General features: G+C 37.1%; 2 protein-coding genes across 2 annotated transcripts in view; one reads left to right on the top strand and one right to left on the bottom strand.

The window, feature by feature from the left end:
• Nucleotides 1–21: 21 nt before the first annotated feature.
• Nucleotides 22–27,002, bottom strand: LOC139114610 (ubiquitin carboxyl-terminal hydrolase 20-like). Its single transcript, XM_070676425.1, has 24 exons — nucleotides 26,877–27,002; nucleotides 21,985–22,084; nucleotides 20,520–20,573; nucleotides 18,695–18,757; nucleotides 18,256–18,392; nucleotides 17,307–17,419; nucleotides 16,488–16,557; nucleotides 16,043–16,156; nucleotides 15,193–15,271; nucleotides 14,209–14,776; nucleotides 11,572–11,675; nucleotides 10,782–10,830; nucleotides 9,715–9,832; nucleotides 9,229–9,333; nucleotides 8,533–8,693; nucleotides 7,844–7,909; nucleotides 7,374–7,500; nucleotides 6,701–6,764; nucleotides 6,238–6,343; nucleotides 5,533–5,614; nucleotides 4,836–4,944; nucleotides 2,065–2,167; nucleotides 1,450–1,518; nucleotides 22–730 (listed from the first exon to the last, which is right to left on the bottom strand). The coding sequence occupies exons 2-24, from the start codon at nucleotides 22,060–22,062 to the stop codon at nucleotides 504–506; spliced, it is 2,766 nt and encodes a 921-aa protein (XP_070532526.1). The 5' UTR covers nucleotides 22,063–22,084; nucleotides 26,877–27,002; the 3' UTR covers nucleotides 22–503.
• A 109-nt stretch (nucleotides 27,003–27,111) lies between these two features.
• LOC139114592 (uncharacterized) overlaps nucleotides 27,112–27,957 on the top strand; it is a 12,506-nt gene continuing 11,660 nt past the window's right edge. The window contains exon 1 of the mRNA XM_070676406.1: nucleotides 27,112–27,372. Within this exon, the coding sequence (XP_070532507.1) occupies nucleotides 27,165–27,372 (208 nt within the window). The 5' untranslated portion in view covers nucleotides 27,112–27,164. The remainder of the gene's footprint in view (nucleotides 27,373–27,957) is intronic.

Genomic DNA, 27,957 nt, shown 5'->3' with positions numbered 1-27,957 from the left:
ATCATTATTCCTTCTTTTGTTCATCAATTTGTCCCTTTTCTATTCTCTCTGTCATTTCCTCCACCTCTGCATCTTCCTCCTCCCTGTCCTGTGCTTCATCACTCTCACTGTCCCGCTCACTGGGTGTCAAAGAGGGCGCTTTATTCTGTATCTACAACAGCTTGGGTTCCTCGCCATAGATTCAATAAAGAAGTTCCACATGTCTTCTGAGATTTGACCAAAGTCAGTGTCTGATTGGTGAAAGCTGGCTGTCTATGTTTACAGGTGAGATGTCATCAATTGCGATAAATAGATTTATGATCCTGACTGATTTGATTTGTTGAAGAATTTTTAGAAATATGCAAAGTCATTTCACTAAGTTTTCATGTGCATACAGTCCATTTGTGAGACATTTTTAACCGGTCTTGGAGGTCATTGTTTGACTACTATTGTGCAGTATCCTGATGAAAATCAGACAAAAATGTCGTCATGGTTCAGGGGTTACTACACAAGTTCGTCTTTCATTATTCCTTCTCTTGTTCATCGATTTGTCCCTTTTCTATCCTCTCTGTCATTTCCTCCACCTCCGCATCTTCCTCCTCCCTGTCCTGTGCTTCATCACTCTCGCTGTCCGGCTCACTGGGCGTCGGTGAGGGCGCTTTATTCTGTCTCTGCAATAGCTCAGGTTCTCCGCCGTAGATTGAATGGAAGAAGTTCCACATGTCTTCTGAGATTTGACCATAGTCAGCATCTGATTGGTGAAAGCAAACATTGCAAGGGTTAAAATCAATTGAAGTGCAGATAAATTTCACTGATAAGTATATTATAATAAAGACTATGTTTGGTGACTGGCACCCTAAAAAAGTTAGTCTTTTGTCTAGCTTGTGTTCTCACCAATACACATTGATTGCATTTAATTGATATAAAAGTCTTGATCTAAATAGTTAATTTGAATAACAGTGAATGAATAAACATAAACCTGGATAAAGAAATAAAATTTATAAAATACATAAATAAATATCTTCATATTTGGCAGTAAGAAATATCATCAATTTCACTATACTCGTAATTCAATTCTGGTTTATTCTGATTCAGTAGTTCTGTATCCTTTTTTCTGAGAAAATAGTATTCTATCATATCACAGAATGAAATCACATTGCAGCTATGAAGACACCATTCATCATGTTTGTAAACTCAGCAAATCAAAAGATGGAATGAAGTCGTTCATCCCTGCAAATATTTTCCATTGAAGATGATTACTGTCATCAATTAAACATTAAAAAAACAAGATGAAATAATTAATCTGTTATTCTCCCTGTCATTCACTGGATGTATATATGAATCCAAAAGACCATACAAACATTTTATAGTAGGAGTTATCAAAGTTACGGTAATCACTGACTTACAAAGACCATACAAATGTTCTAGTGTAGGAGTTTAATATCAAAGTTATTGTAAGCACTGACTTACCATTTTTTCTGAACCACTGCCCTCCTTTGTTTACAGCGATATCTCTGTTATCGATTGGTCCCGGTGGTTCTGTGAACAGATCAAGAAAATTCTCTGATTAATATGTAATATTCAATGGTAAATTTGTGATAGGTGAACATACACATCTGATAGCTGAGTATCTGTTGATATTGACTGAATGGTGAGATGTAGTGAAGACAATATTTAACACTATATCTAACCCAGTGATGTAGATCATCCCCTGAGTAAGGGATCATCTCAACAATCATCCCCTGAGTAAGGGATCATCTCAACAATCATCCCCTGAGTAAGGGATCATCTCAACAATCAATTCACCGTTATAATTACATGTACGCACTGCAATGGTTACTTCATCAACAATACTGGTAATTCTGAATGATATGCCGATGTAAGACTGAAAAAATGAGACAGTGAGTCAATTCTGCTGATTCTGCAATCTGTGGAAGCCTTGTACTCTACATGATCACTACAAAATCTTGAAAAGAATCATAGTAACAACATGCTGGACGTTCTGCACTGTAATTACTGTTTTAAACAAAGGCGTATACCAAATAACAGAGGCTTTCAACAAGAACTTGACAGATTGGTACATACCATGTTGCTTGGCTTTGACAAACCCTTCCCATTGCTTGAACCAAGACATGCTCAAGAAGTAGATCACATTGGTGTCTTCTCCATGCTGGAACTGTGTGTTCAGCTACGGAGAGAAAATTTTCACGATAAGTGACTAGTTCCTAAGGTAGTCACGCATCTGCTGTACTGGACATGTGACAAAGATTCATAAAAATTCTAATAAATCCAATGATTCAAATAAATCATTCTCAATGTGATTCACCCATGAAGTCACACTATAGAATCCTTTATCTCTCGGTCTCTCCTTCATAAATAATGAAAATTGTGAATCTAAAAGACAACATATTATTGTGCACAATCTTTGGCAACAAATGGTCCTGAGTATGTTTTATAGCTACATAAAGGATCTGGTTTCGCTGCTCTATAATCTTCCTATCGTCTATATAATTCACTACACAATTTGTCTAAACAAATTTACAAGGGAATGTGGATTACAAATAGAAACATTGAAACAAATCTAGAAATCTCTACACAAGAGACCTTTGAACTAACATGCGATAAACTATATAATGTTTTAATAAACCATTATTATTATTATTATTATTATTATTATATCTTGAACAAATATTCTGAGACTTTACAAGATAGAGGACAAGTAACAGGCATGCAATTTAGATTTTTAAAGTCATTTTATTTCAGGTTTTCAGCAAGACAAAAGGAAAACATGAAAATACAATAAATAACAGTGAGGATTAGTACAAGTTTCTGTTAGTTGTCTCTGAGTCACTGAAATTTTACATTTCAAAAATAAAAGTATAGTAAGATAAGAAAAGAGTTGTTAGTTTGATAGAGTTATCCTAAAATTCAGCTGTTTTAAAATTTGACAGTTAACGTATGTCTGTGACCAATAAAATTGAAACAGAAGTTGCAGTTTTTGTTGTTGCAATTTATCAACAAATCTTCCAAAACTTACTCGCAAAAGTACAGCTACTTGTAAACAGACTGAGCATATGATCATTTGTATTTGCTGACTGATCTAACAAAACTATGCACAAGTAAATGAAACCTCATTTTGCAACAACATCAATTTACACAAACTCTGCTTGTAAGAATAAATAAATTTTTAAGCTGGTTATGTCTAAAAACTGATAAATGAGAAACATAGAGCCAAAGTCCCTGAAGCTACTATAGACATGGATACAAAATTAAGTATTTCCTGACTGTATAGGGACATGTAAACTAAATATTAAAGCTGTCTGACCAGCGGTTTTGAAAAAACAAGCGACTCAACAGTTGACAGAGCTCTGCTGTGTTATGTAGAGAATAACCTTTTGTGACACATGTATTGATGAAGAAGGTGGATATCTTTGATAGCTCATTTCAGGATGGCCTGACCAAAATGGAAAAAATTTCGTAAAAATACAGATTTGCATCTTTCATCAGACTATATTAGTCTATAATAGCAAATAAACGAGAGTTAATTACATTCTAATTAAAGTAAACAAGACTTGCTTAAATCAAGATTTACGTCATAAAAAACAGCATATCTGTCAGGTTATAAAGAATCTTAAGCTGGTTATCTTTTAATATCAGTATTTTCTTCCTATTAACCAAGCACATTTTAACTTTCAAATTAACATTGTAAGTAAGTTCTGTTGAATAAGTTGAGACTGTATGTACCCAGAGAAAGCACACTGAAAGACAAATGTTTGAAACTTAAGAAGTTCAAGGTCATCAACAGCATTATAAGGAATCATGTTACACTTTCATTGCACTGTTTACACAGATTGCATAATTGCTATAAATAGCACATGAGGAATCTTACAGCCCAGCTTTACCATAAAAACCCTATCACTTTGACCACTCTTTTAATTGACCACTCTATTTTTTTCCTCAAAAAGTAATCTTATTTTATCCTTAACAAGTCAACCATAAATGGAAATTAGAACTTTCTCTATCTCTATTTATTTGACCACCCTATCATGATCAACCATTATGAGCAATTTCTTTTATGGTGGTTCAGAATATATCAAAGTTGGGATTCAGGAAAGTTGCCTTTACATGTTTTAATCCTCCAAGATGGTAAGCATTTCACTATGAACTGTCAAAAAAGTTGAACTTTCTGATAATTCCACACTAAAATTATTTTGGCTTTGATGATTTCCTAATTAATTCAATTATTTAAAATCATATTAATTATTTTTTTCTGGGTGAATAGATAGGGTTTATACAGTACAAGAATTACATACAATGTAAGTCAAATTTTGACCAAAAATGACAAAAAAATTCCTTAAAAATACAGATTTGCATATTTCATCACAATTTGAACAAATCTAAGTTGGGTTATCCTTAGGGACCTGTATACCAAATAACAAAGCTGTCTGACCAGCGGTTATGAAGAAGAAGATTTTTTACCAAAAACACCTTTTTTGGCGTTAATTTGCCTATTTTCAACAATATCAAAAAATTTAAAAAAATAGTTTCTCAAAATCATATTTTTCATCTACACAACAAATATCAAATCAGTAGTAATGCGGTTCTCAAGATATTTGAGTGGACGGACGCCTCACAAACGGACATACATACATACATACATACATACATACATACATACATACATACATACATACAGACTGACGCCGGACGCCGGACGGATACCCATCCCAATAGCTTCTATAGACTATAGTCTATAGTAGCTAAAAAAGGATTGTGAGCAAAAGTAAGAAAAGATCATCAAGTAACAGAACATTAAATGTAAATTGTTATGTCTTTCACAGTTTGCTTGTTTTCACCTCAATAAATGTTTCCAATTCATCTTTTCTCCTTTTCTCCAGTTTTTCCATTTCTACTTGGCAAGTCGGACAGACGTAGAGATGATTAACAGCTGGCCCGCCACCAAATCTGCAAAACAGTGAAACAGATGAGAATCATATCATTTGTGACAACCATTGTCCATTTCATATAAAATAAGAATATTAAAACATCTACAAGTGTGATGAAAATTCATTTGTTCTGTTTTTGACAAGCTCTTTTCACTATATTTAATACTCGTCATTGAGTTTAAAATTATACTGGTTTAGGTCTGAGGACACCATCAATTGATGTTTGTTCACAGTAATAATGTTGAAGTCAGAAGAGCTGAGGCAAACGAGATATTCAGCAGACACTGTGCCAAGGCACCAACCAGTGTTACCGGTGAAGTAGTACTTCAGGTTCTATTTTCAGAACTTACGATTTTTGCTCAATGGGAATTCTATGGTGTTCTTTGCCAGCTGAAGATAGAAAACTTTTCAGTTTTCACTCAAAATTACCATAACCTGTGAAATATCTGCTACCTAACACATGGAATTTGCAATACAATCCTGATGAATATATCCTTCGTGTAGAAAAGTAAGGTATTTATATGCAATAATTCCAGATTGCAAATGTGTAAACTCACCATCTGACCAACAAGTAATACTGTATAAAAGAGAATCCAAAAGGACTGACCTGTTATAGAGATATTCCCAGACTGGTTGTGGCAATGGCGTCACCAATTCATCCACATATTTAGCTTTACTGGGTGGGACACCTACATTAGATACAGATATACATTATTTCATAAACAGTCAGTAACCTACAAATGTGGAATACTAAGAAGAATATAAAAGGTTCTGTATAACCTAATTTACAGTAAAGATATTTGGTAAAAATAAAAGTTAAGTTCTGCTTTTTGTTTTTTACACAACACAATACCAATTTTGCAATTTTGCTGCACCATGAAATTATTTCAAGTCAACATTGACTTCACATTTCTGTTTCAATACTGCAGGCTTTCTAACTTTCCATTGGAAACCATCCAAAAAAAATCCTACATCAAGATATCTCTTACTTCATTTTTAAGTAATTTTTAATATCCTGTTTCTCTACTCCTCGGTCCTCTACTCCTTCCTGGTTGTCATGAATTTTGCATAGCAACAAATAAAGAACTTTCTTTTGAGTAATCATTTAAGCTCTAAGCTGATCTTTAGTGATGCATGGCATCAACCCCTTTCACCCCTGATTGCAAAATATGGGTCCAACCATACCATTGATGACAATAGGTTTGTACCAAAGCTTAGCACTGAAAGGGGTGACAGGCTGTGGGGGCTCAGAAGTCAACTGTTTTTAGTTGGGGAAGTATTCCCTTGATTTTGGACATCTTGAATAACTTACCTCCATGCATACACAGGAAATCACTGTTGGTGATGGGACCTGGCTCAGCAAATGTATTGAACTTGTTCAGCCACTGTTTGGACACAAAGAACTGCAGCAGGCTTGGCTGAAACGACAAAGTGCACACTCAACTTATTGAACTTAGTTAATCTACACATACAATGAATGCACAATACCAATAATAAATGCCATTGCTTGATTGTATAACTGCTGATATAGATTCTTATTGCAGTGTATTGAAGTGTAAAGTCACCTTAACATGGTGGTTGTCACTTGACTTGGCTAACCATTATACATGTACGCTTATAGACAATAACATTTCTGAATTTCACTGAACTGACAGGATAGTGGAATCTGAATGCCACCTTCTGGGCACTCTGAAAATCAGTGCGCTTTCCAATGACTTGGCAGGATTATATATATATGCCATTGCAGTAGATGAACACTGCACCATTTCACTTACCTCATGGTTGTGTGTCATTCCTACAACCTTCTGTCTTTCTTTCAAAGCCTCTGGTGAGTTCTTCCTGCAAGCAAATATCGGTAAATTGGAATATGTTTAAAATTGGGACTTGGAAAGGTACGCTATTAATATACACCCTACCTTGACAATTTACATGTAAAGCAGATAAAAACGTGAATATTGAACGCTTCAAATCAATATAATATCTTGCTAGTGTCATGAATTCAGTTCTTTCAACTGATAACACCATAATGTGTATGCAACATAGGTTCAGAATCACTGTTGTAAATTTTACAAATGCAGCAACATTATTCGCCTCTACACAGTCGTTTTTTCCAATAGCACTTATCTCTTGCAAAACAGCCAACTCAACCATATCTGCTTCAGTGCTAATTCTGTCTGTACTAATTATTTCTTTCTTTTCCACATCACATTACAGCATGAGATATACATGTATATGAATTCTTTCATCGTTTGACAGATTTCAATACATATGCAGATATACAAACCATCAACCATCAAACCCTACACATATCTGCTGACCAAACACACACATAATCACACACTTCCCTGTACCGTACCATATATAGGTAATTTTACCTGTAAACCCTCTACACAACTACGGATCTCACACACACACACACTTCCCTATACTGTATATGGGTCACTTTACCTGTAAAACAGTACGTAGGCTTCAGCATTTGCAACCTGTGAGTCGTGTACCTCAGTGACATACACGTCATCAAATTCATACCATTGTCCATTGATCCAGTTCTGACAGTAGGCTGTGTAATGACCACCTGGGAAAAATCATAGACAAAATTTCAAAATCAGAAAGGATTTCAACACCTAAACAAGAAGTAAAGAAAATGTCAGATTATTACTCTTTCAACACAGTATATGTATAATCCTTGTTCCCTCAGTTGGTTTTCACTCATACACATAGGAAATTCCAAAGGTGGAAGATTTCCTGGCAAAACAATGCCGGTGTGGGAAGACTTTTATCTGAATATAAAATATCTAACCTCATATATTAGATGAATAAGTGCATCACATTTTCAATGAAGGGTTAATGAGTAATAATAATGAAAACATATCTGAGGTATTTTAATTGGACAAAAAGCCATGAATGACTATACTGACCTCCAGCTGTTCCATGATGGCAGATGACGCTGACCAAGTCATACATTGTACACTTTGATGGACTTTCTGTGAATACCAAAATGCAGTTAAAAATTAAGTTCAATATAAAATATTACAAAGTGCTTGCTTTTAAACACAAACACCTCTATTTGCATTTCATACATAACCTTGAAAGTGAACCCTTTAAACGGAACAGTTTGGACCTAATAATATTGAAAAGACTAACATCATGAAGCTTTGCATCAGGAAAAGTTAAGCAGGTTCAATACCTTTCGTTTTCCATCTATAGACTTTGTACAGTACATGTGTTTATCTGTTCAAAAGGATAGTCATGGATTATCACTAGCAATCATTTTACCATGAATCATGATAAATGTTTCAGGGCACGCAATTTCATCCTCAACTGATGACAACAAATACATTGCCATATAAATTTCAGATTATCTCAATAATCTTAAAAAATGATGAAAATTGTGTAATAGTTGTTATTAAAATAGTCAATAAAACTATCTGAATACAATAGGTACACTTGGCATTTCATTTCAATATATTTTTACGTTGCCAATTGTAATGAATAGACTGAAAATCTTAATCAGAGGCAAAATTGTAAAATTTACACAGTAGCCATTCTTCTTTCAGTTTTTTTCACATCTCTGTGAGCATTGCATGCTGGGTAAAGATCTACTCACCTTGTGAGAGGAATGGTTTCACGTCAAGTCCCTCCAGTGGGAACTGTACATAGCTGCTGATTTTGGATGAATACATCATTTCATGGCGGAACCTCTTGAGGTGGACACACAGGATCTCCGGCAGTTCTAGCATCTGAGACATCTTGACGCCATTTCGTAATCTGCAGAGGCATCAACAAAGTAAAAAAACATTCACACCTGGTCAGTGTACCCTTTATCAAACATGCATTTTTGATACTTTGCGGCAATTTGAGGAATTGTGCAAACCACTAAACCACTGCAACTGGTCTGACTGCATTGTTAATAAAATTAACATATTTAAATCCTACAAACATGCTGACTATGATTCACGGTCTATCTCTGACTGGACTTGGAAAGGATCTGAGAGATGTTGTTTCATGTACTCATTACCAGTAAGCCCAAACAACATTATGTATCTTCCCTATGGTAACATGTGTAAATCTCCCTTTGGTACTAAGACAAATATAATGTCACCACTTTTCAAAATGCAACCACTCATTTGGGGCAATTGAAAATATTACATACTGAGTTTTATTACTAAAGTTACAATATCGATTTCAGTGGAAATTTTGACACATTTCCAATTTGTATTGGTACAGTTTCCAAATACACTGATGGCTTCCACTGCTATAGTATAAATGGCTACTTCTTGGAGATAGGTCAAAGGTCACTTACTTTTTACATTTCTCACAGCTGTACATGTTATCTCCTTTGAGGTCATCTGCCGCAAAGAAAGCTGCCAGACAGTCTTCCAGAGTCACATGGGGTCCCCAGAACCATCTGAAATTATGACAAAATATACGACATGAAAGATTACTGGTGATATTGCCCACAGTTGTGTTATTTCTCAAAACTCACTGTTGAATGAATAATCCTGCCAAGTTCACATCACAGTGAGGTCAAACTTGTTAAAACCAGTGAGGAATAACATGTCCCATATGTTGCATGACACAAAAAATGTGAACATGTGAGAAGGCCCCTGAAAACATAGATATTGTAAACATGCTTTTTTACTGCACGAACCGGCTATAACAACCCAAAAATATGTACAGGTTTTGGCAGATGGGCAAGTGATAGGCCTGGCAGATTCAGATTTAAAATCTCACACATTTGCAGGTGTAAGTGAAAACAATTCAGTGATATTAAGATTTGTCAGCTTACCCTTTGAACCAATCAAACATCCATGAAAACCATCCCTGTGAGTTGTAAGCATCAGTGCAGCTGCCAAGTTTTAATGGAGCATTCTGAACTGCATGTATGCGAGCCAAGTCATCCTTACCTAGTGCGCAGAGACAAAAACAGCATTGTTAACCCTTTGAACCTGGCTCGGAAAAAATGTCCGTATGACATCATAGGTCACCAGGGGGTCAGGGTGCAATGGGTTAAACAAGCATTGTTAAAATCACATTGTTTCTTTCCACATAATAAATCAGGGAAATTTCATTTGTGTAATCTTATTATAAATTGCATTGTGGACGGCAAACATGCAAGTTAGATCACTGATGTAAACATTTTACCTTTTTTTCAATGCACCAAATTTATACATGACTAACAGTATAGCAAGCTGCATTTTTTGAAGAAATATAGTTAGCTTTCAAATTAAAATGTTTTGAAGTGATACCTATTTGTACTGTGATACCTATTTGTACTGTGTGCATGAATTCTATATTTTTCACATTTCAAATCTACCATTCTTGTACAACCCTTGTAGTGATATTACTGAAAGACAAAATGCTGAACAACAGCTGGTGGGAGGAATTTATAATATCTTGAAAATCTCAATACATATATATGTGAAAACAAGACAATGCAACTGAAGAAAACATCAGACACTATACAAATTTCACTGGCATGACAATAATTCACACCACTCAGAATCAATTAGTTACCATGTCAGTATTGCATTGTCAAGTATCTCTCAGCCCTTCACACCTTCATGTATCTCCCTCTACTTGGGTCAATTAGCAATAGCAAGCGATACAGTCACACCAAAATCTACTTGGCTCAATTAGCGATAGCAAGCAATACAGTCACACCAAAATCTAGCTGTGAAAGATGCCATGATGTGAGGATCATTGATGTGACAAGCTCAGAAAGTGCAAGGCTTTCATAATATCTCTGGAATAGCTGTGAAATTATATTCCCATTTTATGACTAAGGAGACGAAAGTTAAGAACGGGTTCATATTTTGCAAGGAGAGGTCAAAGGCCATGACATCACACACTTACCAGGGATTGGCAGAGACAGATCTTGGAAAGTCTCCTTGGTACTGGATACCTGAAAATGTGGATAAAATTTGATGAAATTGAAAAAATTACATCTTCTACGCCAGTTTGAGGGAAAAAAAAACCACTTCTGATCTCAAGAGCACCTTTCTGGAATGACAAGATTAATTTTTCTAACAATCCTAGCTTTATTCTGTGCTCAGCAACTCACATTTGAAATGTAAACAATATGTTTACATGTAAATCCACACAGAGATCAATGCCAACTTGATCTTCCCGCAATAACGTTTGTAGTGATGTGCAGTTACTTACACCAGCTATGTACAAATTGATACATACCATACGGTAATAAGAAAGTCTCAATGTATGGAGGGCATATGGTCAAAATCAACAGTACTTTTGAAGGACAACCTCATGCTACACTCAAAAACCCCAGTGTGTTTGAATAAAAAATCATGTCACACAAATGTAAATTTTGCAATAACTGAGTTCAAAAGCACATATATACCAAACTTTGTCCATAGCATTGATAACGGTGGGAATTGTATATGTTTGTCAATAATAGTGACCAGCTTTCCCAAAATCTGTTCCAATCTGTCAAAATGCAAGCTTCATCTGATACATGCCAGGAATAAGAGGATTTTGTGGTCTTAGCCTTGAAATTACCTGTTTTTCTCAAAACAGAATGCAAGCCCTATGGGTTTACCATTAACAGTGATCTAAGGTCCACTGAATGCAAAGCACTGAATGTTTACTCATTAACTGAATGCAAGTCATTGACCATAATACTTACGGTATCACAAGTCAAACATTGTACAGAACTGAGAATTTTGCCGTCAAAGACGTCAGAAATAATACTCCTGTATTGTACTGATTGCTTCTTCTTCTTGTTTTTAGCTGAAATGCAAATGATCAGTAAAATTATTCAATACTTTTGTACATCACATATGAGACATAGCATCCCTCAACAGGCCATGTTGATGACAGGCCATTGCTTGGCTATAGAAATGACTAGTACATGTAAAATGAAGTGAAATCAAATACACATGAGGTTAAATAGATGAAAAAGATTAAGCATGATCAGACACTAGGAATGCGCACAAGTTTTGTTAGCTATACAAAATAAATATGAACATGATCAGATATAGCAGGGCTAGACTGAAAGATCCAGTCATGTATGGGTCTCTGCAAACACCAACATAAACTTCGTCTGAAGGCCCAGTGTAGGTTACTGCAGTGTACTCAAAGAAATGAAGTTTCGCCCGCTGAATTGACACAGCAGCCTTCTCAAACTGGCAAAATGACGTTTTAACGGAAATTAAATGGTTATCAAGCCCACTCACATAATAACAAGACTATCATCCCCTCTGGGAACCATGTGGGCAGTCTTTTTACCCAATATGCTGTCAATAAACTTAACCATACTGTACGGTTGGTTCAAACGAGATTTTGTTGGAGAATGGATATTCATCATTACGCCTTCAGTCATTGTTTGGGGTGAAGGGTTTGCAGATAACCAACTGAATCTTTCAGTCTATATATCAAGGCATGTGATTTGAAAATGGCTGGTGAGCTGAAAATGGCTGGTGATCTGAAAAATGACTGGTGATTTGAAAATGGCTGGTGATCTGAAAATGACTGGTGATCTGAAAATGACTGGTGATCTGAAAATGGCTAGTGAGCTGAAAAATGACTGGTGATCTGAAAATGGCTGGTGAGCTGAAAATGACTGGTGATCTGAAAATGACTGGTGATCTGAAAATGGCTGGTGAGCTGAAAATGGCTGGTGATTTGAAAATGGCTGGTGAGCTGAAAAATGGCACGTGATTTGCAAATGGGTGGTGAGCTGAAAAATCACTCTCCTGAAATCAAATGAGTGGCAGGACAGTGACTTGACAGATCCCCTGAAAACAGTGAGAGTGTGAATGAATAAATTTAAATGAAAATGTTAATCACAGCACAGTCCCTTCACCAACATCACAGCTTCTTTTTTAATTGTGAGAGAATACTTAGTGAATATAAAGTAAGTAAAAGTAGGAGTCTGTATTGACAATTCAATCCCGGTGAATGGACAACATTTATGATTTACGCACCAAATGCTGGCTACTGTGCTATGCCCATGGCTACTTGTGCTTTCCACATATATCTTATCTAGAAAACACTGTCTCTATTGTATACATGGAATAATATATTAATTTACACTCAGGATAATATACATCAATTTGTTCATTGAAAACCTGCTTGTACCTCAATGCTTTGAAATTACTTTAAAGTCTGACTAGACTAGACACTAAATATTTCTACACTAGCTACCCATACTCTTTGTTCTAAGTTGACATTGCACCAATTGTTTGTGGTCCAATAAAAACATCTCCATATTCATGATTTTTCAACAAAAGTTTCCTAAACAGGCTGTTACTGAAATGCACGAAAGTGATCAATGACTCGCAACAAGTTTATATTTCATAAACTAATCGACCTTATCATGACAGCAATATCAATGTGTGCAATCCATTGTGAACCCTATTGTCCAAAGAACAGGTTGAGATAGTACCATTGAACAACTCACATAGAAAGCTAACTGCTCTGTGCCATAAAATCATTACATTAAAACACAAAAATGTCTTTTAATACTATAAAACCATGCTCTCATTAATACACACAGTAAGATTCCTCGTGTTTGGTCAAGTCCTTCCAGTTAAACTTAGGAAAGTTCCCTAAATACATTATGCAAATTATTGATCAGGTGACATGAAAATACTACATGTCTTTTGTTATATCACCATATCCATACACAGATCAAATTTTATCACCTTTGGTCAAGTCTTTCCAGGCTTATGTCCCTAATTGGGAAAGTTTGTTATATATGCAAATTAGTAATTAGCTGATTTAAAGATATTGAGTACCTTTCATCAATGTTATAACATAGCATCTGTACATTGCAAGTTCCATCAACTTTGGTGAAGTTGATCCAGATGTATATCCCTAATTAGGAAAGCTCATTAAATATGCCAATGAGTAGTGTCCTTGTCATAAAACCTTGAAATCTATCACATGGTTTCTTGATTAACATCTTGAGGAAGATTCATAAACTATGATATTATCATTCTGAGAATACCTGATTTCTAAACTGATAATTATGCAAATTGGTGTTAATTATTCAAGTCACACCCACCAAAAACTAACCACTTCTTGGAATTCCTCCTAAATAGTATTTATGTACCGAATTTGAATATTAATCGGATTGATAAGCCATTCTTGGGATATCTTGCCAACAGACAGAAAGGAAGATTAACACCCAAACAGAGAGAGAGAGACACACACACCCAGACAGACAGAAAGAGAAAGACTGACAGGGAGATGGACACTGGTGTGACAATAGCTCATGTGTATGAACACGAACTACAAACACCATCCTTGATGACAATACCTTTATCACTTCTGTTGACAACGCCATCTCTGACAGGACTACACTGTCTCTTTTCTTCCACCACTTTTAAAGATTTATTGTCAACATTGTCAGTTGTGTCATTGACCTCTGAGGTCAAAGTTGATGACCTCACTGATGCATTAACATCATTACACTTGTCCCCACTGCCATCTTCGATGCGTTTCATTTCGCATCCACATTTTTCACACTGTACCGTGTCCCCCGCTTCCTCACCATCAGCGTCCTTGTCCTGGTTTTTGTTTTTCTTGTTCTTGTTTTTCTTGTTTGGCTTCCTGGTGGTTGCACTGTTGGCCCTGCTGCAGCCCGTGTCACTGGTGCAGTCGTCGCACAAATGCACATCCGAGGCACTGATGACGGCCTTGGCATCGTGTGACCTGGTCTCTTCCTCTGACAGGCTGGCTGAGTCACGTGACCTCTGTCTCCTGCTGCTCTCCAAAGTCTGTACATGGATTTGTTTCTCGTTATCTTCTCCTTGACTGATGGGCAGAGGTTGTTTGAGCTCCTCATGCATGCGATCCATCAGACAGCGCAGGAACTCTTGGGTGTCCTGAATCAGAGAGATCATACAGGAACAGATTATGATAAACATTCACACAAAGGTGTCACAATAGCTAATGAGGGACAAGACAAGATCTCCAAAATAATATGATACAAAATATTTTGAATACACTCAAAAATTCTGCACAGAAATTGTACAAAATATTTTGTGGGAACTTTACATCAACACAAGTTAATCAGTCTGCAATGCTTGAAGTATTTTATACAGATAGTATGCAGAAACAGTCCTTCTTTTGCCTGATATTGTAGGTTTTTCATTAACACAGCTTTAACTGTACATTTTACAGTATTCTTAAACAGACAATATGCATATGTTTATAAACCAAACTGACGTGTGAAAGTTTTTCCAAATGTGAGCAAACACTTTGATGAGAGTTTCACACTGACAATATAAAGCTCTCTTACCTGTTGGGCAAACCCTCTGAACATGGGATATACAAGTTTCATACTATGGACCAATGTGGATGGTACCACATAACTTGGCCTGAAAGACAAAAAACATCAATACCATTCTTCAATCATACATTTCTCATGGTATTTCAGCTAATGCGCATAATTGTATCCACAGTTGCAACTGAAAAGTCCCATTTTCTAATATCAAGAATTGCTCCATCAAAAGTTCAACACAACTAAGTAAATTTTTTCCTCAAAATATCTGAAATGGAAACATGCCAAGGAATTTAAAATCATCAAAAGCATCGTAATATCCGATTCTCAAATTATTTTAAAATATAAAGCTATGATAAATTCTTTGAAATAAGTTCTATTTCTGATTCACAAAATATAACAAATACCATCAAGATTTTATGAACCACTTGTGTCAATTTTCGTCAACACCACCGGGCTATTCTGGACCACTCATGTATAAGCTGCAGTCTACCCTGTAGGGTACATATAGTTTGCAGGTCTTGTATGCATTCGTTATCACACAAGTACATAAGTATGCACTGGTCTCCTAGACCAGTTGGTGGAATGTCAAATTGAGTACAAATATACCACTGAATTTGATCAACCCTGAATAATGCTGCTTTGCAATTTACCCCTTTCACCACATGGTTTGGCCCAAACCAATTGTTAGCAATGGTAATTGTGGACCTCTTTACAGGGAACAGGGGTGAACAGATTAAACAAATGATATACTCAATGATCAAATAACATGAAGCTTTCAAGGAATATTATTAGAAATATGCAAGCAGACTGAACAGCGATATAAATCTTGAATAAAATGATGCTGAGGTCTTACAAAGTAACTCACCTTTTCTTATCCCACATTTCTGCAGTCAACTTTTGGTAGCTCTTACACAGAGTTGGTTTCATGTCAGTTCTGACAAACCCACCACAATCAAAGAAAAACTGCATAAGGGGTGGGCTGTAGATAAAACAATTTATCATTGTAAACTTTGAAGGAAATTCTGCTTTATCTCTTTGAAATATCAAATACATGTACGCTGAAAAGTTAAGAAATTAATAGACATTTTCAAATGGTTACCTATGATTGGCAGGTCCAAAGACAGATGAGGCATACATGCAGTGTGCCATCAAATGCCCAATTGACATATTACTAACTCAAGAATACTCTCTTTAAAAGTGAGGTCATGGGTCAATTCAAGGAAATTTAACCCATTGACTCAAAGAGTTGAGAAATCTTACAGTAACAATTAGTCAGCAAAATGATGAGTTTTATGTCAGGGTAGACTTACCAGTTAGATAGAGCTTGCAAAGCAGAGTTCAGATAACATGTGTTGCCAATATTTTTCAATCCGGTCAACCCTGAAACCAAACGTCAAAATTTACTTTAAATTAATAATTTGCAGATTTTATTATTTTTAATCAGATTCACCATGATACCGGGGTGAGGGTGATGCATTGAGTCTTTTTTTATCACTCTAAAAATAAAAATAATATTTTGTTACAGTGAACAACAAATAATGGACCCTGAATCTGCTAAAAATAGACAAATACCCTCACATTTGCAGAGTGTAGTTAGGCTTCACTGTAAATATAGCATGCATTTTTTTTAGAGTGTACAGTGGAATATGTTGAACTGGGACACTGACACCAGCACAGAACATTACAACTATCAAAACTGACAACTTGTGGTACGTTGACGGTGAAGAAAACAAATCAGTATTGACAACAATCCATGTCATCCTGTTATAACAGACACATTATTGCTCTCCTGTGTCTGTGTGAGATCAAAAACCAGTGACGTTTGCAATCTTAAGTGTAATTTTCAATATTTCAAAGACAGTTATTTATAGCTACTGTGAGCAAAGGATGACATATTCATATCATATCACAATGAAATTGTGCAAGCTGGTTTAAATTTGAAAGTCCGCTGAACTTCTAGGGCTCACTCCAAGCATGTTGAATTTTTTGGTGGTGTATTTTTATAAAGCACAATTGGGAAGGTTTCAACTGCAACCTTGCAACCTCTGAACAGAATGAAAACAAAATCTTTTTAATCCCCAGTACATAGTCGGCAAATGAGGGTTTGTTTCAAGTTCAAGTTGACTTACCTCTGGGTTTCATATCATCGTCATCATCGTCATCCTGATCAGAATCATCATCACCCAATTGCTGTGGCTCTTCATATCGTTCAGGAAGTGAGTGTGGCCGTGGTGAAGGAACTCTGAAAATCGGCAAAGAGTTCTTAAAATCATGATGTTCAACCATAGGGTCTATACTTAAATTGTATTAAACTGTGCAAACCTTCACTACATACATGTACATTTTACCAGTATGGTAATTACATTGGAACAGATTTCTACCATCTGTGCTTGACAGAAACTCATTATTTTTCGGAGCAGAGCACAAGAAAAATCTCACATGATTTATTATCCACTGTAATATTAAAATAACCATTTGATGATACAACTTTCATACAGCTTTAGTATGAACTGTCTACTGGTAGACACGATCTCTAACAACTCCAACGTATAGGTTGGTTCATTTCATTTCAATGATAGAAAACCAAAGGGTTTAGAGGATGGCTAAGTGGTGGGTGCAAGATCAGGTAGCATGGATGGATGATTAGGTTGATGGGATGCATGGGTGGATGGTTGGGTTGATGGGATGCATGGGTGGATGGTTGGGTTGATGGGATGCATGGGTGGATGGTTGGGTTGATGGGATGCATGGGTGGATGGTTGGGTTGATGGGATGCATGGGTGGATGGTTGGGTTGATGGGATGCATGGGTGGATGGTTAGGTTGATGGGATGCATGGGTGGATGGTTGGGTTGATGGGATGCATGGGTGGATGGTTGGGTTGATGGGATGCATGGGTGGATGGTTGGGTTGATGGGATGCATGGGTGGATGGTTGGGTTGACTGGGTGTAGCACGAGTTGAGTGCATATGGACTAGGTTGAATGGGTCCTTGTGTGGTGGGCTGGTTGAACAAGAGGGTTGATGATTGGGTTGGGTTGGGTTGGATGGCTGGGGTTGGGTGGATGGGTATAGCTGACCTTTTAGAAGCTTGTCTCCTTTGTTCCAGGACCATCTTCACATCAGGGTCATTGTTCTGAAGAAAAACCTCTGCTTCACAGTCATAACACCAAACCCGCATTGTGGTTAGGTTGACAGTCAGAGCATGGAAGGTTTTCTGAGGAGAAACAGAGAAATAGGTTTGCAATCCACATAAGAGGAGCTGTATGGCAGTAAATAAAATGATAGTTCAAAGATACACTTGTTTCAAATGAATGTTTGATTGTATAAAAACTTGGTTTAAATTTGACTGACACTTGCCACAACTGGATGGAAACTAACAACTCATAAGCAAAAGGGTTTTTTTATGAAGCAAAAAATTTTAAACAATTGTCTTTTCAATTTGATCTGACAATATTTTCAACACATAATATATTCCATTAAGAAAGGGGTGTTTTGTCTATGGATAATGATACTTACTTTGGTATGGTCAGTGCTGTGATCAACAGCTGATTCCCCACAACCGACATAGCCACATTCAGCCTGAAAATGAGCATTACATTCAGTCATTTACAGCTGCCAATGCGAATCCTTAATACTCCAAAGAATTGGAATAACAGATGGCAAATGGCAAGGGATCTATTTACATTTGACATATTGCAACTATGGCGACCTCAGTTCACCACATGTGTATATAACAAGTCATCGTTGATGACACAGTCCCCACTTGTTAATCAGTATTTTGATTACAGGTCCTCAAAGAGGATAGAGTCCTCTTCATTCGGTCTGTGATAAAAATACTTTTGAATGAATTCGCTTGATACATGTCTGAGTTATGGTTCAGGACATGAAAAAATCGTAACAAAATGGTCGCACAGCGGCCATATTGGATCGCATCACAAAACAAATTGATGTGCATAGCTATGACATTGGTCGATGTCCTTGTACCAACTTTGAATAAAATTGGTCAAAACATGCGGATATGCCTGAGTAATGGCTCTGTACATGAAAAAATCGTAATAAAATGGCCGCCTGGCGGCCATATTGGATCGTATCACAAAACAGATTGACGTGCATATGTATGACATAGGTCAATGTCCTTGTACCAACTTTGAATAAAACCGGTTGAGATATGCCTGAGTTATGGCTCTGTACATGAAAAAATCGTAATAAAATGGCCGCACAGCGGCCATTTTGGATCGTATCACAAAACAAATTGCCGTGCACAGCTATGACATTTGTCAATAAGCTTGTACCAACTTTGAATAAAATCGGTTGAAACGTGCCTGAGTTATGGCTCTGTACATGAAAAAATCGTAATAAAATGGCCGCCTGGCGGCCATATTGGATTGTATCACAAAACAAATTGACATGCATATCTATGACATTGGTAAATGTCCTTGTACCAACTCTGAATAAAATCGGTCAAAACATGCCTGAGTAATGGCTTTGTACATGAAAAAATCGTAATAAAATGGCCGCCTGGCGGCCATATTGGATCGTATCACAAAACAAATTGATGTGCATATCTATGACATTGGTCAATGTCCTTGTACCAACTCTGAATAAAATCGGTCGAAACATGCCTGAGTAATGGCTCTGTACATGAAAAAATCGTAATAAAATGGCCGCCTGGCGACCATATTGGATCGTATCACAAAACAAATTGACGTGCATCTGTATGACATTGGTCAATGTCCTTGTACCAACTTTGAATAAAATCGGTTGGAACATGCCTGAGTTATGGCTCTGTACATGAAAAAATCGTAATAAAATGGCCGCCTGGCGGCCATATTGGATCGTATCACAAAACAAATTGACGTGCATCTGTATGACATATGAAGTAATCCTTGTATAAAGTTTGAATGAAATCGCTCCAGGCATCTCAGAGATATCTGCGTGAACGCACGCACGCACGCACGCACGCACGCACGCACGCACGCACGGACATGACCAAACCTATAAGTCCCCCCGGACGGTGTCCGTGGGGACTAATAAATATTGCACTTTGCAAAAAATTTTTATCCCTCAGAGAATTTGTATTCAAGATGTAAAACTTATTGTAAGCTGTATTGTAGGACCTGTATTGCGATAAGAACACCAAAAACATCTGAGTGAGTGTCGGTAAAGTGAAACGCCTTATGAAAACAAAGAGTGGAACAATGTGCTGCGTGCTATTGATCCTTCAATATTTGGTGAAAATTTTACACATCTTCTGTAACAGAGTCAGACAAGTCACTTCATCTCTGCATAATGGATGAGAAGTTATAAATTCACTAATTCATCAAAGCCATTGAATCATTACCTGAAGACAGGCCCACAGATTGGGTCCCCTAGCATCACAGGAATCGCAGTTTCCCTGTTGTAAAGATAAAAAAAAATACAAACATGAATTTAAAGTTGTTGAATTCTCCCAACAGTATGAAATCTCAGTACAAAATTTCCGGAGATAACACATAATGCAGACAGATAATTTAAGAAAATCTGAGGGTCGTCTTTTTAATGGAGCTCTGGTGTCCTTGCCATGACTGCTCAAGCTGATCACATGATTTGAAATGTGTCAACCACTCTATTCAAAGTCTTGCTGAAAATTTGCTGGATGACATTAGTTTCATGGTTTGAAAACACTATTATTATTGCGCTTATATGAAATTCATTGACAGGATGCCTGAATCTATGCCATATTACAACGTAATTATCCTAGGGGTTGCGTTTCTGTTTAAATGGGAAGTTACAGGACCAAGGGTCCACAATTGGGGGGATTACTGATGTCCCAGCCATTTGCATACACTGGGCAGGAGTTTTTGAATTCTCACAGCATCGCTTTGACTGCATGATAAATTTGATTAATCATAATGCGCACTTTCCTGACATATGCAAAGAGGGGTCAAATGGTTGTACAGGGAACACATTTTGAAACACACGCATTCTCCTACAAAAAATGGAACATTTTTTTCAGTTTATTTTTTACTCAAGTTTAGTCCCTATATATTCACAGACATCATATGCAAGATTCAATAGCAATGAACGCCTGAAACATGTCAAAATTACGGGATTCTGGGACCAAACACGGCACGTCCGTTCAGTAGTGTGGCTTTTTTACATTTGCATAGATTTATAATAATCTGGCTTTTATAGGGGAAGTTCCTGTTTGAGGTAGTATGCGCCTCGAAAGTGAAAGACTTAAACTTTTGCTCTAACTTTCCTCAAAGAATCTTTCAATCATTCTCTTTCAAAATCAAGAATAAAAATAGGGGGTTACCGTGCAAATTTTGATACTAGAGAAACAAATTACCCAAGATTTACCAATATTGGAAATTCAAAATGGCCGCCATCCCTGTGTTAACTCTATGGAGAAAAATAAAAACTTTCAAATTTCGAAATACTAAGCCGGTGAAAAGTTTTCTTTCACCAAGAGCTTTAAAATGAAACCCCACATGTGGTATATCAGAAGAGAATTGTAAAAGTGTGAGAGTCCGAATGTCTGTCCCCGAGGTGCGTTCTACCTTAAATGCTGAGAAAGGCACCCTAGCATGGGAAGATACATGCAACCATCAAAAGAAAGACTGGGTCCATTATTCATCATGTTCACTCTAGATTTGCAAGCTCACCATACTCTGAGAAGTTAATGCATCAAACCTTTACCTCTTTTACTGCCATATTTGGTTTGATCTCATGCAGTGGTTGAATCCAAACAAATTAAATAGGGATGGCAGAGTTAAAACACACAGTGTGTGAAGTAAAGGTAATACATGATATATTTGCCTTACCTCTGCTTTCTGCTTCAATTCCTGTTGAATAAAGTCACCAAGAGTGTTGACATGTGGACAGTTGCTGTGTCCATTCATGGTGCTAAGGTTTTACAGATACCTGTGGAAAAAATTAAACTACTTAAATTGTTTGTATTTGAAGTATTTTTTTCCATTCTACGTTTAATAATTCCACATCTGATTAATGTAACAAAGTATACTTATCCCTAATTTTCTTCTAAGAATAGACTAATGGTAACACTCAGACTACTCAGACGCATTGAGTGGATGATCTATCAAATGAGATGTGCATCATTTATATGGGAGATAACTGGTGCTGTATTCACGGAAAACTATGTTTTAATGTCTTGTCTCCAGTGTCATTACAGCTGATGTCTGCAAGATTCAATTACTGTAAGTACTGAGACATGGATCACTGAAGTGACTGCGCAAGGTATCTCTCAAAAGTTCCATTTCAATGGCCTGGTGTTAGTGCAATAAACTCATATTTTCCATGGCTTGCGGACAAGATAAAAACAGGATGAAAATCCCTGTAAATTTTACATTTGCGATAATGGAGGCAATTTTACACTGATATTGCGTTACGATCATTTATGAATATCAGGTGTTTTTTTTTATTTTTTCCAGTGATGTCTGTTCAGTCAATCAATAAAATATGAGAAAGGTCACTGAAATTTAAATTTCTGTTCGTTTGAGCGTAGCGAATTAGAACAGAAATGTTTTCTTATCGTTGACATGCAGTAGATTTTTCGTTCACACCTGTGATGCCTTGTATGCTAATGAGAGTATATAAAAGAGAGTGGATAGAAGATTGTCACATTCTCTCGGGCGTCTACACCGTACCTAGCTTGCTTCCCCTCAATTTTGTTCAGCCATGCAAAGTAGTTACGATAGTCATCTTCCTGGCATTTCACCAAATGGGGCGACTTCGCAGTACTCCCAGGATGAAGCCAGACCCCGCTCTCAGCCAGCGCAGCAGTCGCAATCTCTGGCAGACCTTCAAAACTCCTTAGCGCAGATAGTAAAGCAAAACTGTGAGCAACTTCGACTCCAAGTCCAACAAGACTGAGTTCTTTCAAAGATGAAATGAGCGAGCAGCAAGATGACACACAGGACCGAATGGTCAAACGCATCAAGGCCGCAGATGAAAACTCGTTCAAGAAGAAGGGCAATGCTGAACAAGCCAAGTTAAACTCCAAATTGGCAGCCACGCTCGACAAGGCCAACACCAACCTTCAAAAGAACAAATTTCAACAGGTGGCCGCAGATCTTAAAGAAGGTATGGAAATACTTGAACATCGCCAGAAACTCATAAAAATGGCTGACCGTTCAGAATTTGGTTGGGCGGTGGTACAAGAGTACGAGGCGGACGAGCTAGCTTCTGATAGTGGTGACGAAAGAAAAATCCGGAGAGCTGAATACCACGCTTTAAGGAGACGAATAAACTACCGGCGTGTTCGGCGTAACAAAAACTTTGGTCAAAGCCCAGACGACGGCAGGCAAGGAGACTCCAAAGGCGAAAAAACTAGCAGTTTTGTGTCTGGACGTCACACACCAGGCCCCAATGACGTTTGTTTCTCATGTAGAATGTTCAAACGGCACGGACGATGGCGCAGCGAAAAAGCTAAAGATGGCTATGTCCAAGACAGTCTTGATGCACGCTTAAACGTGTCTCGTACATTAGGTCTATAAAATTCTTCTTACATTAGTATATCTTGTTTTCATTTACCAAATTACGCCCGTTCTTTGTTCATCTCGGGGGCTGTCGGGTAGACGCGCCACCCCAAGTGTAAAAAGGTGTTTTTTGTGTTTTCTTGGTCTTAGACCAGAATTTAAATTTCTGTTCGTTTGAGCGTAGCGAATTAGAACAGAAATGTTTTCTTATCGTTGACATGCAGTAGATTTTTCGTTCACACCTGTGATGCCTTGTATGCTAATGAGAGTATATAATAGAGAGTGAATAGAAGATTGTCACATTCTCTCGGGCGTCTACACCGTACCTAGCTTGCTTCCCCTCAATTTTTTCCGAACTAGTGATACATATATTTTGTATTTTGTTCATTCACGAGAATGTATCATCAGAAAAGCAGATATTGATTCAAAGACTTGTCCAGGTACAACAGATTTATATCAAGATAAAAGTACATATTAGATATCATTCAACTCCTAATGAATTTTGATTATATTATAACATGTACGTTATGGTTCTGTAAAATTTTTCTTTATAAAGTCCATTAAATCGGGGGCTGTCGGGTAGACGCGCCACCCCAAGTGTAAAAAGGTATTTTTTGTGTTTTCTTGTCTTAGACCAGAAAAAAGATTTACATGTATGTACCCATTGCACTGAACCATCGACTTACATCATCAGTTTATGAGCCATCACTGTTCCATACACAGTATTGATGTTTACTTTGAAATACTAACATTAAGTATAATTAGTTGTTTAGCGATGTTTTTTGAGGTGCCTTGGACAAAAGTAAACATTACCCTACAAGGGTAAACCAGAATCAATTTGCAATTTGACCCCTAAGAGTAACACCTTTCAATGTGTGTTCTGTGACTGTGTGGAACAAAAAGGAATAGTTCCTTTTCCAAACTACACCAGGTTATAACCACACAAAATATGTCAAACATGGTATTGTCAATACCTTCTGATCATATTTGCTGTAACGTGTGTATTTTATTTGCATACATATGTAAATAGAATGGTTTTGCTGACATTTGTACATGATTTGTTTCCTTCAGAGTTAACAGGACAAGTACATACTGCATTTAAAGTATAGCTTGCTACAAAATGTAACTTAACAACTCTTGCATTCATAAAACATGGGGTACTCGGCAGAAAATATTAGTGACATTATCAAACACTCATATTCTGCATGAACTCAAAGAAAGTTTTCTTTTGCCGTCACATGAACAAAAGGTCCCTGAAAGACTTAACAATCACTTCATTTTATATAAATCCCGGAACAATACATGTATCACGGTCCCTAGGGATATTGTATGTATTTACATTTTGAATTGGAAAATGACAAAAAAATCATAATTTTCCTCCAGCAATGTTGAATCTTCCTGTACATTGACCTTTTTGCCTCATACGTCTTTAATAATTGAGAAAAGTTTAAAATGAAGCATGTATATTCAGAGTATTGATGGGCAATGATTGGATGAAATATCAAATCAAACTGAAAAACTGGAAGATAATGTTCTTGGCAAGTTCACTGAATATACTTGTGAACTTTAACCCCTAAGGAAAAAGAGGATTAAATATTCCAATTGAAAGTATGCCGACCTTGATGGTATTAGTTCATTTCAGAACAATAGGCTACACATTTGTTTTTCCTTTTCCACTTTTGCCAAAGGCATTAACAAATCCTTCAATAACACAGTAACTTCAAGGTCTTTTTTTCTGAAGAGGACAAAGTGTCCTTGGGAATTATTGTTTCTGAAACACTGGAACAATTAAAAGGAAGTTAATTGTTGTTCAATGTCAATGTCAATTCTCTTTTCAAATTAATTTCTCTCGGTAAAAAATTGTATGATTAGAGAGAGTCAGGGTTGATACCAGCAAGGAAGACGGTATCACTGCTTCTGTCCAGCATCCAATCCTCTTCACACACATGTACATTACAGGTTTTCAAATTGTGCTTGAAATTTCTTTTGTAGGGACGATGAAGCCACAAAAATGACAAGCATGGCGCTACACATGCAATAATTGGGATAACCTGCCACTTTCAAGTTTCACTACAGCAAATGATAAATGACATTCATTCTAGTGTCATTATTAATAGCAGGGGTCACTTCAGTGTAGTACTGCACTAATGAGAATGATTGCCTTACATGTAAGTAAAACATTCACTTTGTGATATTTTAAATTGAGGAGATAATTTATAATGACACATACTGATGTAGAATGCCCCAACTAACAGAAATTGTCACGGTTAGATGACTTCAATCAAAGTAACAACCTACTCGCGGTTCTGTTCCATTCACACCAAAATGCACTTGTATTCGTAAATAAATGTCAAGAGATTTTTTTGGCTCCATCTTTCAATTTGTATAACTCAGGATGAGTTAGAAAAGTTGAACTATTGTGTCTCATGAGTCACTAGTACGGCCTAGTTATTATACTCTTGGTATTTTGAGATGTTATGAAGAATTTCGTTTTTACACGCATGGCTGTAATCATGCCAAAATTTATGTTGTACAATACAATCACAGATACATCAAACAACTGCCTTGCTCAGAACATGGACGTATTGGGAATAACTTTAAATATTTCTGTCTACGCTTTGCAAAATTGATGCCCCTCCACAGTAGCTTCTGTCATTACCTGAATATGAGCAAAACCCTTTCTTCGGAAAAGCCTTCGCTTTATCGCGGGTTTGTCGTGTCACTTAAAGCAGCCTGTTTGCCTCACGCAAACGACAACACTGAGCATAACACCAAGGGGTATGGAGGGTAGGAAGAGCCCTTCTTCGCACCCCTTTGCTTACCACCTATTGTAAAAACACGTCAATTCTACGACTGAGAAATGATTTCCCAATATTTCGTTAACGTTCCACCACGGATAAACCCTTTCGAAAATATTACTTCCTCAACAATCACTGAATCAGAATTCCTATCCTTGAAATGACAGTCAAGATAACCAAATACTTTGCAATGCGACTATGTCAGTCTATGATGATGATGCACTTCCTGAGACTGTTCGACGAATTTTAATCGCAGGAAAGCACACTGTTCGCATAGCCTCAGCACAGACAGTTTGCGGCGTTGCGTTGTCCATGGCATAATCCCCCGGTCCAAATGATCATTGCGCACCCAGCACTGGATGGGATGTTAAGACATACAAAATAACGAAAGGTAAATTTGTAGTATTAATAAGTACTTGCCTTTAAATTTCGACTGATTATAACAACTGGTCGCGAATTATGTCGTGCTTCTGCAAAATAAATTTCTCACTACTACTCGATGCCGTTGGCTCATGACTCACACTGCTACGAACATGGCGATTGTGGCGATTGTTGCTTGTGCATTGTCATTAGGGTCAGAGGTCATGCATGAATAGGACGCCCTCGTTGGTGTGCCACCAGACTAACTTTTTCTTTCGTACATAAGGTACAACATCCTTACGTGGTATTTTCCTCAGGGCTGCAGGGTCGCATTGGGCGGAGCAGAACATGACAAGATGGCACTTCGTTCAGTGCCCACTACATATAAGTGAAGATTTGTCTGTAGAGGATACAATATGCCGCTGGTTGATGTACAACAACGATGAGCCCGACACAGAATACTTGCCATCATTTCCTGCTACACCTCAAATTCTCAATACCCTACATCGTAGATGTATGCCCTTATCAGGGTATTGCGATATGCTGACGCAGAATAGTGAGTAGACGTTTTATTTCTTTACTTGGCAATCATTTATTTATCGGCCCATATAATTATTCTTGTAGTTTTAACCCACGGCACAACTGCCACACTCCCCTCCTTTCACACACACATCATACAGAGTTAGGGACTGGACATAAATTACAAGGGGGGGTGGGCCGGTGTTTTTTCGAAACACCGCTGCATCAAAAATAGTGACCCTTCAAAAGTCCATACACAAAAATTAGTGACCCTCCCCCTTTTCCGTGCATGAAAATAAGTGACCCTCCCTTGTTACTCAATACCCCCCCCCCCAACAAACCCACAATGTGTTCAAGACCTCCGTCTGACTTGCTATACTTCTGAAGTCCCCTCCCAAAAGGAAGGCAAAATGTGGCCGATATAATGCTTTGTCCAAAAAATATCAAATCATATGTGTGTGATAATTCATGTAAATGTACTTTGCTTGAAGTGGCAAGTAAAAAGTGCATGCATGTACTAAAAATGTAATTTTTAGATTTCATCGATAATGTTGATTCGATCACTATGGTAGTCGACTAGAAGAAAACTATGAACGTGCATTTTTAGTCCCCATGGACACCG

Source organism: Ptychodera flava, chromosome 16, assembly GCF_041260155.1.
Source record: "Ptychodera flava strain L36383 chromosome 16, AS_Pfla_20210202, whole genome shotgun sequence".
NCBI classification, from domain to species: Eukaryota; Metazoa; Hemichordata; class Enteropneusta; family Ptychoderidae; genus Ptychodera; species Ptychodera flava.
Note: the sequence above shows the minus strand (reverse complement) of the source record. Positions and strands in the feature narration are given on the sequence as shown.